This window comes from Podarcis muralis, chromosome 2 (genome assembly GCF_964188315.1).
Source record: "Podarcis muralis chromosome 2, rPodMur119.hap1.1, whole genome shotgun sequence".
In the NCBI taxonomy this organism is placed as follows: domain Eukaryota; kingdom Metazoa; phylum Chordata; class Lepidosauria; order Squamata; family Lacertidae; genus Podarcis; species Podarcis muralis.
This window is the reverse complement of record NC_135656.1, coordinates 38764275-38778302: the sequence shown is the minus strand read 5'-3', so window position 1 is coordinate 38778302 and position 14028 is coordinate 38764275. Positions and strand designations below refer to the sequence as shown.

Genomic DNA, 14028 nt, shown 5'->3' with positions numbered 1-14028 from the left:
AGCCACAGAGGGGAGAGACTTTCCTAGCACTAGACTTTAATTCCTTCCAGTCATTCATTTTCTATGAGGGCTTATATCCAGAGTACAGAAAAGTAGGTTCTCAGGATTAATAGTTCAGTATTCAATCCGCCCAGAAAAACCCATGTCTACTGAGAAGGTCCGATGAACTGGGAATGAGACTTAATGTCACATGGGTATAGAACCACAGCCCAACTCCCTAGCACACCTTTTTTGTTGCTTGAAAATTCACTTGAGTCATTCCTAATTATTGATATATAGGTCACAGAGTTATTATTAGTTGACCTTGTTTTGCTTCAGTATCATAATGAAAATTTCCCTACAAGAGGAGACAACACATCAACTAAAGACAAAGTTACTAGAACTAGAAACTAACCACCAAAATGCAACAAAAGTGAAACCATAGTTGATAAGGATGGATCAATTTTAGACCTTTTCATAATTATTTTTGTAAATAACTTTGTTTACATGCTTTCACCAGAGAACTATAAAAGTGTAAAATGGTCTAAAATGTAACTGTTTCAACCATATAATTGAAGTGCTTGAAGTAGAGAGTGAGACTTCCCATGCTGGGATGCCAGAAAGACAAAAAAATATGTCCACAGTAAGTCTTGCTCATAAAAAAAGAAATGTGAATACAGAAAATTTGCATAATATAGGTTTTATTGCTTTCCCAACACTCTGTCATGGTTTGCTAAAAGAAAGCATAGGTTCTACTTGCCACCAGATTTAGAATTTAGAGAGAGCTTACAATCTAAAACAAACTATTCGAGTTGTTAGAAATGTGGTAGAAAGACCGGCTTTTAAAAATAACTTCTCTAAAGGAAAGCACAATGAAGTAGAGCTGAGGCATAAAAAGGAGACATATGAAACTATCTATCTCATGAAAAAAGGGTTTCCAACTTCAGCAATCTGTCAGGAGAAAAAAGAATGGGACAAAAATGTCATCTTTAAAGTGGCAGCAACATACAGTAGTACCTCGGGTTAAGTGCTTAATTCATTCTGGAGGCCCGTTCTTAACCTGAAGCACCACTTTAGCTAATGGGGCCTCCTGCTGCCGCCACGCCGCCGGAGCATGATTTCTATTCTCAGCCTGAAGCAAAGTTCTTAACCCGAGGTACTATTTCTGGGTTAGCGGAGTCTGTAACCTGAAGTGTATGTAACCCAAGGTACCACTGTACTCAAAATGAGGTCATCCACAACACTATGTGCAACATGATCCACTCCCTCCTTGTCAAGGAAGAGGAGGAGGTGTTCAGCATAGCACTGCTGATTGCCCCATTTAAGTAGCTGTTGCAGTCACTTTAAATAGGTAACTCACAACAGTATGAGCAAGACAAAATTCCCTGATTGCTTGGCAAGTACCTCCCTAAGAGCCAGGAAGAGACTGCAATTTCACAGCAAAAAGTATAGTTGATTGATTGATTGATGAGCTGTCCTTTTGGAGAAAATGTCATGCTACCTGAAACGTGATCTTTCATTGTGGAACGCCCACCCCAGAAAAAATTATCTCAGCCCTTCAAGCAACTGTAATCAAGAAAACAGAAGGACTACACACAAATCTAACAATGTTTTTGCTTGCAAAACTCAGCAACAACATTATGTCTTCCGATGGAAAATAAGTCTTAAATCTCCCTTGTAGTCACGGGGAAAGTTATCTGGCTGATTCACGTTACAAAACTGATTAGGAAAAAATGGATCACACATATCTATCATAATTAGCAGCCATTTTCTTAGGCTGCAAGGAGTAATTTGGTACTCCACCCTGGGGAGGTGGTTCATTAGTATAGACTTCCTTCTTGCTGTCAATTTTTGTGACACAGTAGCAAATCTTCTCTTACAGCAAGAAAAGCAACCCAACACACAGGTCCTCTGGACTGATTTTATGGCATGTGAAATGAGCTGCTTCTTATAAACACAAGGCTCGAGGCAAATCTTTCACCACTCCCAAACAGATCCCAAGTTTCTTTCCTTTTGATTTAGAATAATTGATCTCCCCACTTTCTCAAGGCAACTAACAACAGTCAAAATACAAATAACTAACAAACAATTAAGTAATCAAATAAAAGCCCAGAAACAGTATGGCAAGTAATTAATAATAGGATCAGTTTAAAATACCAAAAATTATAAAAAGCCCACCTGCACAAAAAATTATTCATCTGGCAAACTCTCTGCAGGAGAGTGTTCCGGCACTGGGATGTGGCTACAGAAATGACCTCTTACACATGCTGATGAATCTAACACACACTCATATTGGGATGAAGCAAAGGGCCTCCCCATCAGAAAGCCACATTCCCCCAAGCATCCAGGCTTGAATTCTCGACCAACTTCAAAGGCAGCCCCACAAAAAGCACATTAAAGTAATAACTAAGGCATTGTGACTAGGCGTGACTCTTCCCCAGAAATGGGGGCAGTTGGTATATTTGCCTAAACTGGGCAAAGCTCCCTCCTTGACTGCAACCATTGTTCTTGAGAATCCAACAAAAAAACCAGACCCAGGAAAAAACCCCAAAGAAACCCCAAAAAGGAAAGAGATATCCATCAAGAACAAGCAAAATCTCAACATCAGGAGAAGCTGAACACTGACATACACAAAGCATCTTCATCTTATCTGGATTAAATTTTTATTCGTCAAGCAGATTACTCCTTAGCAGTAAGTAGTAAAACCATCTCTCTCTCCTGCCATGTTCTGCTCTCCCTATCCATGTAAGCCCATCTCTCTCTTTTGGTGTGATACCCATCTCTCTCTCTCTCTCTCTCATTTATCTTCTCCCGCCTCTCACACCCCACTTGCTGCAATTTTATTACTTCGTCTCTTTCTCTCTCTTCATCTTCGCTCCCAAATGATTCCTGTATTGCAACTGGAATTGCTGCTTTGTCTCAAATCCTCTTCCACTAGTTTTTAATCCAAGTTCTACCCACAGTAAATCAATGATCACTTCCGTGTCCTAGCAACACTGACAACTGCCTGCGTGCTGCTCTTCTGAATCCCTGGAGATAGTACCTCTGATTTTGAACTGCAATACAAACACTGTGTACAGAATGCCTCCCCTTATCAAACAAAGGACAGAGGCCTAATGACTTTTGCAAAAAGTAGTAGTAAAGGAAGGCCAGCCATTTTGGGAAGACATCGCTCTCATCCCTTTACTTCCAGGCACTCATTGCAAGAGGCTTCACTATCATAGCTACAATACATGGCATCCGCACAGTCAAATATGCAATAATTATTCTGTGACATGTCCACAAAAGAAAAGCATCTCAAAAGAGAAAGGAAAGCTTTTCTCAATGTATGTAAAGCACATCCTGAAAAAGGAACAAAAGAAACGATGGATAATCAAGTGTTTTGTTTTGAGGCAGCATCACTTCGTTTGTAATCACCATTTCCATAGTTAAATTACAGTATTTACATTGGGACATGGGACATGTGCCACAAATAAATTTTGGTAAGATCAGCTAAGGTAAAGCTGCAAGTTTGAGACCCAAGAAAACTGGCAACTTGAAACAGGATGAAGTCAGAGCAGGGTGTTTACTCAATCCAGTTCTAAATGGTGAGTACTTTTGTCATTACTATAATCTCTGGAGTGACAACACAGAGAGCAATTTGAACATTCTGCACCTTAGTCACAGTTCTTTTTGGGACACACCGAAGTCGATATCAGAAGTGAGAGCCAGCAGGTCAGATAAAAAAAGTAGTCATTCCTCTGCAAGCCATGTTTGACAGATGGCAAGATCCAAGACCATCGGAAAGCAGAGGGATTTGCATTCAGTGCTAAGTATAAACCCTGCTGCAAAAGAAGAATTTGAAAAGCACTAAGGAGCCATGGCTTTACCTGTCCTGCCCCTGACATCAAATGATGTCCGATAGTTTCTGGTAGGTCATGCCCACCTGACACCAAATGATATCAGGTGAGCATGACCTCCCACAAACTACCACATTAGCCAAACGGGCCTAATTTCGCCAGCCTGGTCTATATCAAAACTCCCCTGTTTGAAAAGCTGCATTCTCTTTCCAGTTATTAGCTATGTTTTGTAGAGATGAGGTATTATTCATTAATAATAATTTATAATTAGAGATTACAGGAAAATGTAAACTCCTATATAAACGCTAAGTATCAGCATTTGAGTAAAATGAGATGTGAGGTACAAGATTCTACCAGCAGCGCTATCAGCGTAAACTGCTGCATTGGCCACTTCATGAGAAGAGAAGACTCCCTGGAAAAGACCCTGATGTTGGGAAAGATGGAGGGCACAAGGAGAAGGGGACGACACAGGACGAGATGGCTGGACAGTGTTCTCAAAGCTACCAGCATGAGTCTGACCAAACTGCGGGAGGCAGTGGAAGACAGGAGTGCCTGGCGTGCTCTGGTCCATGGGGTCACGAAGAGTCGGACACAACTAAATGACTAAACAACAACAACAATTGGAGCGGTCTGCACACATTCAAGTGTAACCAAACCAAAAGGAATTTATGAATGTGACTCTTGATGGAAAAGAAAAATAATCAAAAGGCTATATTGGTAAAAATGAAGACCTTAGCCAAACTGCACCCTTTCTCACAATGCAGCATCATAACCAGCACTGGCATGTTCACCAGGCTGTTTTGCCACCTCAGTAAGAAGCAGTCAATGAAGGGTGTGGCAAAAGCCACCCCAGGGTGCAGACACATTCGAGGGAGTGTTTTAAGTTTCAGATGCAGTGGGAGTCAAGAGTTGATACTAAATGAAAAAGCTGGCAAAACTCTGAAGGCAGCAAGGATTGGCCACTCCAAGCATGAAGAAATACTAAATCACATTATGACCAAACAGAAATAGAAAAGAAAATCGCACATGCCTTTTGGAGTCTGAACTGTGGATAACTGACCAATAAAGGCATATTGGGATTGTGGTAGATAACTCAACAAGAACATTGCCCCAGTATGTGACAGCGGTGAAAAAGATGAATGCCATTAAGAAAGGAACAGAAAAGAAAACTCTCAGCATTATAATGCTTGTATGTTGCAAAGATACATGGAATACTGTGCAGAGTGTTGATAACCAAACCCCGAGAAGAATAGTATACAGCTACTTTTAAAAATCCAAAAGTATAACAGCATAGAGTTTTCGCACTAAGAACAAGGGCATCTCACAGGCCATGTAGAAAAGGATAATGATCAATGTTTCTTCTCAAAATTTTATGATTAATTATCCACTAAATTCACAAATGCTAGAACAGATAACCAGCAGTACTGGATATTATAAACCAAGCTATCTTCAAATCTTTAAAAGGCTGCCACACGGAGGATGGAGCAAGTATGTTTTCTTCCTGCTCTGGAGGCTAGGACTTGAACCAATGGCTTCAAGTTACAAGAAAGGACATTCCAGCTAAACATCAGGAAGAACTTTCTGACAGTAAGAGCTGTTTGACAGTGGAATAGACACCCTTGGAAGGTGGTAGACTCTCCTTCCTGTAAGTTTCTAAGCAGAGGTTGGATGGCATCTGTCATGGATACCTTACTTGAGAATCATGCATTGCGGGGGGTTGGACTAGATGACCTTTGTGGTCCCTTCCAACTCTACAAGTCTATGATTCTAACAGCATGGGGAATGTGGGTGCCAAAACCCACCAGAATATAGTTAACATGGTAACATGGTCCATATGGATTCAATATATTCCAGAGACTAGGGGTGGTATTGTAGGACCACAGAACACAAATTAATTTTTTTCCCTTTTGCCATGGTCTCTGCCTCTCTGGTCTGACAGGTTGTGCACATTTCTGGCGTATGTCAAACAATACTTGAAAAATGCTGAATACTTTACAATTGCTCCCAAGACTGCTAGAATAGGAATAGAAGTGTATACAGTTGGTGTAAACGCATACTAGGAACAATGTTTAAGTCCTCTCAACTTTTGAAATAGAAGCACAATACAGGATGGATCCATCAGCATCGCGTATCCCTTAAGAAATAGTACCACAAGAAACAGTGCTCCTAGTGAGTCTGTTACCAAATAACATTTTGTCCCCATGCTTTCAAACATGTTTCTAAAATGCTTTAATCTCCAAAAAGGCTTATCTGTTTCCACTTACCAATGTATACATATTCACTACTGATGGACTTTCAGAAAAGAAACAGTGCAAGGCTACAACCTTCTACATACCAATGGCAAACCATTTTAGCAATTTTGCCTTTTTTTTTTAAATCAACCTTTTAAATCAACTTCTTTAAGCAACCTCATTGAGGTTCCCTTAAGAGTGAAATTAATCTGACTATAAATTATTTACATTCTGGTCTAGAAATGTGCAAAACTGTATAAAAATCAGGGAAGTGGGCACCATTGGGAATTAGAAGTACTCTTCCTTTCCAACAAAGTTGTGCTCAACCCTCATTCTCCATTGCATTTATACAGCTACCCAACTACCACTGCTGCATCAGGTTAAGGAGGGAAACAGGGCAGAAGCTGTTCCTATTGCTCAAGAGAAATACCGTATTTTTCTCTCTATAAGACGCACCAGACCACAAGACGCACCTAGTTTTTGGAGGAGGAAAACAAGAAAAAAATATTCTGAATCTCAGAAGCCAGAACAGTAAGAGGGATCGCTGTGCGGTGAAAGCAGCAATCCCTCTTGCTGTTCTGGCTTCTGGGATAGCTGCGCAGCCTGCATTCGCTCCATAAGACGCACACACATTTCCCCTTACTTTTTAGGAGGGAAAAAGTGAGTCTTATAGAGCAAAAAATACGGTACTTCCCTAACAGCTTTTGCACTGTGCTGATTTTCAGAATGGTGGTATTTGGTATGCCGCCTTTTAAAAAGCTAAGGGCTCTTCCTCAGAATATACTCAAATGTCGTAATTAGGTTTTTAATAGGTACACATGAAGCATTACCAAGATCATTTTGAAATCATTTGTCCAAATTCACCAAACTCTCCCTTCACTTCCACAAGTGACAAAATGTCTACACTTAATTTTACGGTACAGTAGATTTACAAGAAATTAAATGAAGAGAGTTAAAAAAAAGAGAAGAAGTTACCATACCTGTCTACCAACATTCTCCTGGAAGGCAGCCTAAGAACAGAAAGAACAAACATACAAAAATGAGTCAGGTTTGCTTGCAGATAAATACTAGTTCATGAATTCAAAATAAACATGCAGCAGTATAAACGACCCATGGGCTTTATTTAAAAAAGTAAAGTCAGCTTTGCTGGATGAATATGCCCTCAAGGAGTTGTTGTCACTGCTACTTTATGTGCTAATGCTCTTTTAAATCTGCAGGGTGCCTGCCAACTGTTTAAGAATATGCATTTATTAAAAATAGGCGCACCCACAACAGTGGCCTTTATTGCTGACACAGGGCATCCCAACAGAAATGAAAAGGCAATGCCCTAAGAACTTAAGTACCAAGAGAGGGTGGTTTTCCAACATGCTTCCGGAAGGCCTGTGTGTGGTTAATGTGCATTTTCAGATTTCAAAGCTCATGAGCCTCCTCCTCTCAGAAGCTACATGAGGATTCTCTTGTCAGCAGCTTAGTTGGAATGTTCTTCCTTTATGGACTTCACTTTCATATGCTAAACTACCAGTATTTGTTATTCATATATATACATATATATAGAGTGAGTGTGTGTGTCAAAACTTCTGATTTTTAACAGTACACTCTAGCGATCAGGAGATAGGTATTGGAAAGAATTGGAAAGTGGTAAACCATAGGTAGTGGAGCATTTTTACATTAAGGCAGCCTGACTAAATTACACAGCGAAGTTGAGATTTTAGTACAGTGGTGCCTCGCAAGACGAAATTAATTCGTTCCGCAAGTCTCTTCGTCTTGCGAGTTTTTCGTCTTGCGATGCACGGTTTCCCATAGGAATGCATTGAAAATCAATTAATGCGTTCCTAGGGAAACCGCCTTCAGACCAGGTCCGGGGACAGTCTGTCCCCGGACCTCTTCTGAAGGCTGGGGGGGGGGGGACAAGGGCTTTTCTTCCCACCCCCCGTATTTTAAAAAACCCTGGGACAGCGGAGGACTTCTCCGCTGTCCGGGGCGATCTTAAAATGCTGGCGGGCGGCATTTTAAAATCGCCCCGGGACAGCGGAGGACTTCTCCGCTGTCCGGGGCGATTTAAAAGCCCCTGGGAAGGCAGGCAGGGGGGACAAAGACTTTTGCCCCCCGCCAGCCTTCAGAAGAGGTCCTGGACCTCTTCTGAAGGCGGGCGGGGGGCGAAAGTCTTTGCTCCCCCCCGCCTGTCTTCGAAAGCCCTCCAGGACAGGCAGGCAGGGGGGAGCAAAGACTTTCGCCCCCCCGCCCGCCTTCAGAAGGTGTTCCCTCCCCGCCACCCGGCTTCGGAGCATCGTCCCGAAGCCGGGCGGGGGGGGGGGAGGTGTTCCCTCCCCGCCGCCCGGCTTCGGAGCATCGTCCCGAAGCCGGGCGGGGGGGCAGGTGTTCCCTCCCCGCCGCCCGGCTTCGGAGCATCGTCCCGAAGCCGGGCGGCGGGGGCAGGAGTTCCCGCGCTGCGCTTCCCCGCTGTCCCGGATATTTCCCTATGGGCTGTCGTCTTGCGAAGCAAGCCCATAGGGAAATTCGTCTTGCGAAGCGCCTCCAAAACGGAAAACCCTTTCGTCTAGCGGGTTTTCCGTCTTGCGAGGCGTTCGTCTTGCGAGGTACCACTGTACTTTACCTGGTAGTAAAGAAAAACCTGTGTTCTCTCTGAACAAACTCAGAGCTGCCACACGTTTTTGTTTACTAAACCTTTGCACTCGCCCTACCTTTGCCAAATTGTAAGACATTGAGAGTAGCCTTTGTCAGGGCAGTTTCCAGGCATGAGTAACCACAGATGCTATGTTTACTTCACATCCTAACAGAACTTCACCATGCATTGACAGATGACCTTTGGTAAAATTCTCCTTACTACCCTATATGGTGATACAGGTGACACTGCTATCCTGAAGTGACAAGAGTTTATTCAGGAGAGGCTAGTTGTCTAGGTGGGTTCAAGCTCAAACACACCACAATGGATAGCTAAAGTACTCACTGGTATAAATTTAAACGGGAACAACTGCACAAAATAACAAAGCAGCAGTCTTGAAATGGCAGTGTAGCTCTATATTTCCAAGGCTACACTGGCTCTGAAATTAACATACTTTATCTTCACTTTTTTTTACGGGAATAGTAAGATTTGGACTTAGGCTGTTAGCTAACATTTTTGTAGTGTCGTGTTTGTTTGCTTGTTTGTTTGTTTGTTTGTCTAAAGATTTCTCAGCTGCCCTTCATGAAAAAAATCCAGAGAGGTGTGAATAAAATTCACAAAACACAAATACTGTATAATTTTAAGGGTTGTATACAAATATTACTCAAATATTAACTGACCAAGTTAGTCATGTCCATTAATTTCAATGGGCCTACTCCCAAGTATGATGGCATTATAAAGTCAGTGTGCACTCTCCTTTGTACAAGCACAGCGAATCTCTACTAAACTGGGTACTTGGAGCAGGGCCTATAGAAGAACTTAAGATACAATAAGCAGCCTCTTATGGGAAGAGATGTTCTTTGGGGTATTTGGGTCCCAAGCCATTTAGGGTGTGAAAGCATCTTAAATTAGGCTCTGAAGCAAGCAGACAGTCAATGCAGTTCTTTCAAAAGAAGTTATGAACAACTCTGACCATAAGGTAAAGGTAAAGGTACCCCTGCCCGTACAGGCTAGTCTTGACAGACTCTAGGGTTGTGCGCTCATCTCACTCTATAGGCCGGGAGCCAGTGCTGTCCGCAGACACTTCCGGGTCACGTGGCCAGCGTGACATCGCTGCTCTGGCAAGCCAGCGCAGCACACGGAACACCGTTTACCTTCCCGCTAGTAAGCGGTCCCTATTTATCTACTTGCACCCGAAGGTGCTTTCGAACTGCTAGGTTGGCAGGCGCTGGGACCGAACGACAGGAGCGCACCCCGCCACAGGGATTCGAACCGCCGACCTTTCGATCGGCAAGTCCTAGGTGCTGAGGCTTTAACCCACAGCGCCACCTGCGTCCCGCTAACTCTGACCATACAAGCAGGCAAATTCTACACTAACTAAAGCTTCCAAGACACCTTTAAGGGCAGCCTCGTGTATTATGGTAATCAAGCCAAGGGTGTACCACATATTAGATCACCACGGAAGGCTATCCCTCTACAGAAAGAGTCAAGAGTTGATACTAAATGAAAAAGCTGGCAAACCTCTGAAGGCAGCAAGGATTGGCCACTCCAAGCATGAAGAAATACTAAATCACATTATGACCAAACAGAAATAAAAAAGAAAATCGCACATGCCTTTTGGAGTCTGAACTGTGGATAACTGACCAATAAAGGCATATTGGGATTGTGGTAGATAACTCAACAAGAACATTGCCCCAGTGTGTGACAGTGGTGAAAAAGATGAATGCCATTAAGAAAGGAACAGAAAAGAAAACTCTCAGCATTATAATGCCTGTATGGTGCAAAGATACAAGGAATACTGTGCAGAGTGTTGATAACCAAACCCCAAGAAGAATAGTATAGAGCTACTATAGAGTCAAAATTAGCAGAAAGCCAAAGCACTTTGGGTAATTGAGGCAATGTAGGCCTCAAGTATCACTGCTGGAACAAGGAGTACCTTCAAACTGCATACCTATTATTACAGGGGGAATTGCAATCCTAACCTGAACAGGATGAACACCAATTTCATGCATCTAATCCACCCATCCACAGTGCTTCAGTGACAATTTAATTAGCCATTATCTAACACACTTTAGGGGTGAAAATATGTGTTTATTCAACATACTTGAAAATCCAAGGTCTAGCTGGGTGTTGTTTCAGTACTACATAGAAGGTCACACCAAAACTAGGGCTCTCAATAGCAAAGTGATGTAGTATACTGTTCTCTTGAGTGAATTAGGAAGGGGAGGAGATCTGGCTTTTGAGCCTTCAAAAATGCCAAGGCCAGCTTATATACAGAGGACTGAGACACTCTCTTTTTCATTTCAACAGAGGGTGTTGACAGGGCCAGCAAAGCTTTTACAGTTATGCTGCATGAAAGTTTATTTTTAAGTTTGCCTAACTTAAAATAAATAGGATAAACTGCTCACACAACTTGCATTAAGCAGGAGAAACTGGCTTCTGGTAAACCTCTCTCCCTACCATGGAAGGTATTGCAAACATTGCAACTCAGTTCATTTCTAAATATCCATGAGGTGAATACAATTCCCACAGACTTCAAAAGAAAACTGAGCACCTATCTTGGGACACTTAAGTGTATTTTTAATTTCATAATCCGGCATGCCCATCATTTCAAAGTAACAAGCCTTAAATCACATAAATTATACTCATCAATTTGTTCTACACTCTAAAAACAACAATTGGGGGGAACGAATTCAGAAGACATATAAAACCACTGCAATACATAGATAAAATTTGAATGAAACTATGACTTCGTTGGAAAGGTAAGAGAAGGAATTGGTTAATCTCCCTCCCCACCCCCCTTTAGGTGTTGAGTCATTTTAAATCTGTCTTAGCTTGAATTGCTGGTAAATATCCAAAATGCTAGTGGCTACTTATTTCTGCTTACAATCTTTTGTTATGTCATGGGAAAATGCTACATTCAATTAAATAATAATAATCTACATAAATAGCAGCCCTTTAAGTTACTGATTCCTGATTTCACTATCGTTAATATGAAGGGTAATTCTACTTGCTGTATCAAATTAGCAACATGCCCACACCTGAGGCATGTGGGAATCACTATGTTATTTTATACACAGTCAGAAAATTTAAGTTCTTTAGAAAACTCTAGCCACTGTAGCCAGAAGCACCAGATCCCATGTGACAAAATATGGGCTTGCATGTTATTTCTAGGCACAGAAATCCATATCCAGCTTAGCATATGCTACTTGAGTTCCTTTCTCCTTATAGAAACCTCCCTATGGTTGTCAACAAGCTGCCTCCAAAGCTGCTAAGGGCAGCTTTCAGCATAATGTGCTACAAGAGCAACGTGAAGTAGGCAAAAAAACCTGAAAGCTTGCTGGGAATATGCCCACCTAAACAGGATCTTTGAATCCGAGCCATAATCACAAAGAATCACACAGAGTTTTAATTTGTCTGTTGGCCTTGGCTGGATCTCTCACGGTCAAATAGCATGGCTATCATAATTTTTAACTGTCACAGACAAAGTAGAAAAGAGATAGAAATGGGGAAATCATCAGAGAAAAGACACAAGTGCAGAGTGGCATGTCTAACACAGAGCCACTCTGCACTTGTTGTGCCACCGACAAAAGAGGATCTGTGTTAAATTCACAAAGGTAGGAAAGAAGCCAGAGCAATGGATCTCTACCTACTCCAAGGATTCATGAATACTGACATACATATAAACAAGCAGTAAAAATACATAAACATGCAAATGAATATGCACACAGTTGGTGCAAGGAGGTAAAGCCTCTGTTTCCTCTCCCCTTCCACTCATGTGTGCATGCACAGAAGCATTACATATGTACAGCTACACCTATTGTTGGTGAGGATGAGACAGAGTGAGGGATACCCTCATCGCCCTGACAAGCTGAAATGCTTACAGTGATGGAGCAAACTCCTTAGTGCTACACTCAGTTCCTCCCCTTGAGTAGAGTGGCTGTTTAACAATAGCTGAATAGGTGCTTGCACTATGGAAAAGCAAGTGGTCCTTGGTCCATACATGATCTTGCAGGATCCCAATGATGGTCTGATAGCGAAGGGGATGTAGTTTTTAAAATAACTAAGAAACTCTCGTATGTATTTTAAAGAACTGTATGAGATTGAAAGGTCCAGTTTCGTAGGGGAAAGTCTATGGAATTCATTGGTACAAAGTGGCTGGCAATGTCTTCTCTTAAAAGTGCTTGGCTTTAGAGATTTACAGGGGGGAAATTGAAATGTTAATGCTTTATATAGCATTTCTTTTTACATGTGCAAAGTGTATAGTCTGCTTTGTTTGTCTTGCAACAGCCAGGTGAGATAGACAATTATTTCCATCTTACAGAGGAAAAGCTGAGACCGCTATATCCATAGCCTTTATAAGCAGGAACTACTGGCAATCATTTAGCAACAAAAAATTGTATGAAAGTGAAAAATACTTTGACATATTTTATTAATTTATACACATACATGCAGTTGGGAGTTCTCAATCTCATAGAATATATTTATAAGTGTTACAAGCTTTCAATCTCATAGAATTCTTTGTTGCAAAAAGGAGTGCCAGTAGGGTTGGACATGAAAGGCAGTCTGTGTGTAGTGTTAGCCTGCAGCTATGATTGCAGCATAACCCATCGTGGAAGAATCTGTATGATTAAAATGCTGGAGTCTGATTTCTTCAATTAAGGTTTCTGATCCTCAAGCTATGAGATACAGTACAACCTGGAGAAGAAGCACTCAGCCACAATGGTTGTGGACTTCTGTATATGACATTTGGCCATTTCAAGCTGCCTGCTGCCATCTTTGCCACTCTCTGCACCTGCTGCTGCCCCCTCCCAACCCTGGCCGGCTGCAGCTGGAGGGTCTCTGGCCACAGCCCAGGAGGAGGAAGAGAGGAAGAAGGGGATTGTGGAGGGGCAGTTGAATCCTGAGATTGTGTGTGTGTGTGTGTGTGTGTGTGTGTGTGTCACACACAGAGGCGGGGGGGGGGGGGGAGAGACTGTAGGAGCTGTCCCTGTGAGAGGGTCACTTTTGTTGTGTAGGAAGGGACACTGGTAACCTCGCCCCCCCCCCCCACTGCACCTCCTGCCCCCAGTGTCACTGCTTGTCACACTGTAAACAGAGAGAGAGAGTGAGGAGCAGGAAACAAGGGAGTGCAGAAGATCAAAAAAAGAGGAGAAAATAGCCATTGTGAGATGAGACAGAATAAACATTAGCTCATGAAAATGGCCTCAGGCTTCTCCATTTGTGGAAACAAGGCTGGGGAGAAGAGGAAGTCAAGGGTACTGGGCTGGGGTTTTTGGAGGGGGTTTGTTGTGGTGCTGCTGCTGTTGGCTTTATTTTCATCTTTATTTTTGATCTTGTTGAAATTTATGTGGAA

At 42.3% G+C, this 14028-nt stretch overlaps 1 protein-coding gene across 6 annotated transcripts in view; it reads right to left on the bottom strand.

Annotated features, from left to right (window-relative positions):
• The window catches only part of TBCD (tubulin folding cofactor D), a 125450-nt gene that overhangs the window by 43598 nt on the left and 67824 nt on the right, over positions 1-14028 (bottom strand). For all 6 annotated transcript variants that reach the window (XM_077924294.1, XM_077924292.1, XM_077924291.1 and 3 more), the window contains one exon: positions 7030-7059. In XM_077924294.1, coding sequence (XP_077780420.1) covers positions 7030-7059 — 30 coding nt within the window. The remainder of the gene's footprint in view (positions 1-7029; positions 7060-14028) is intronic.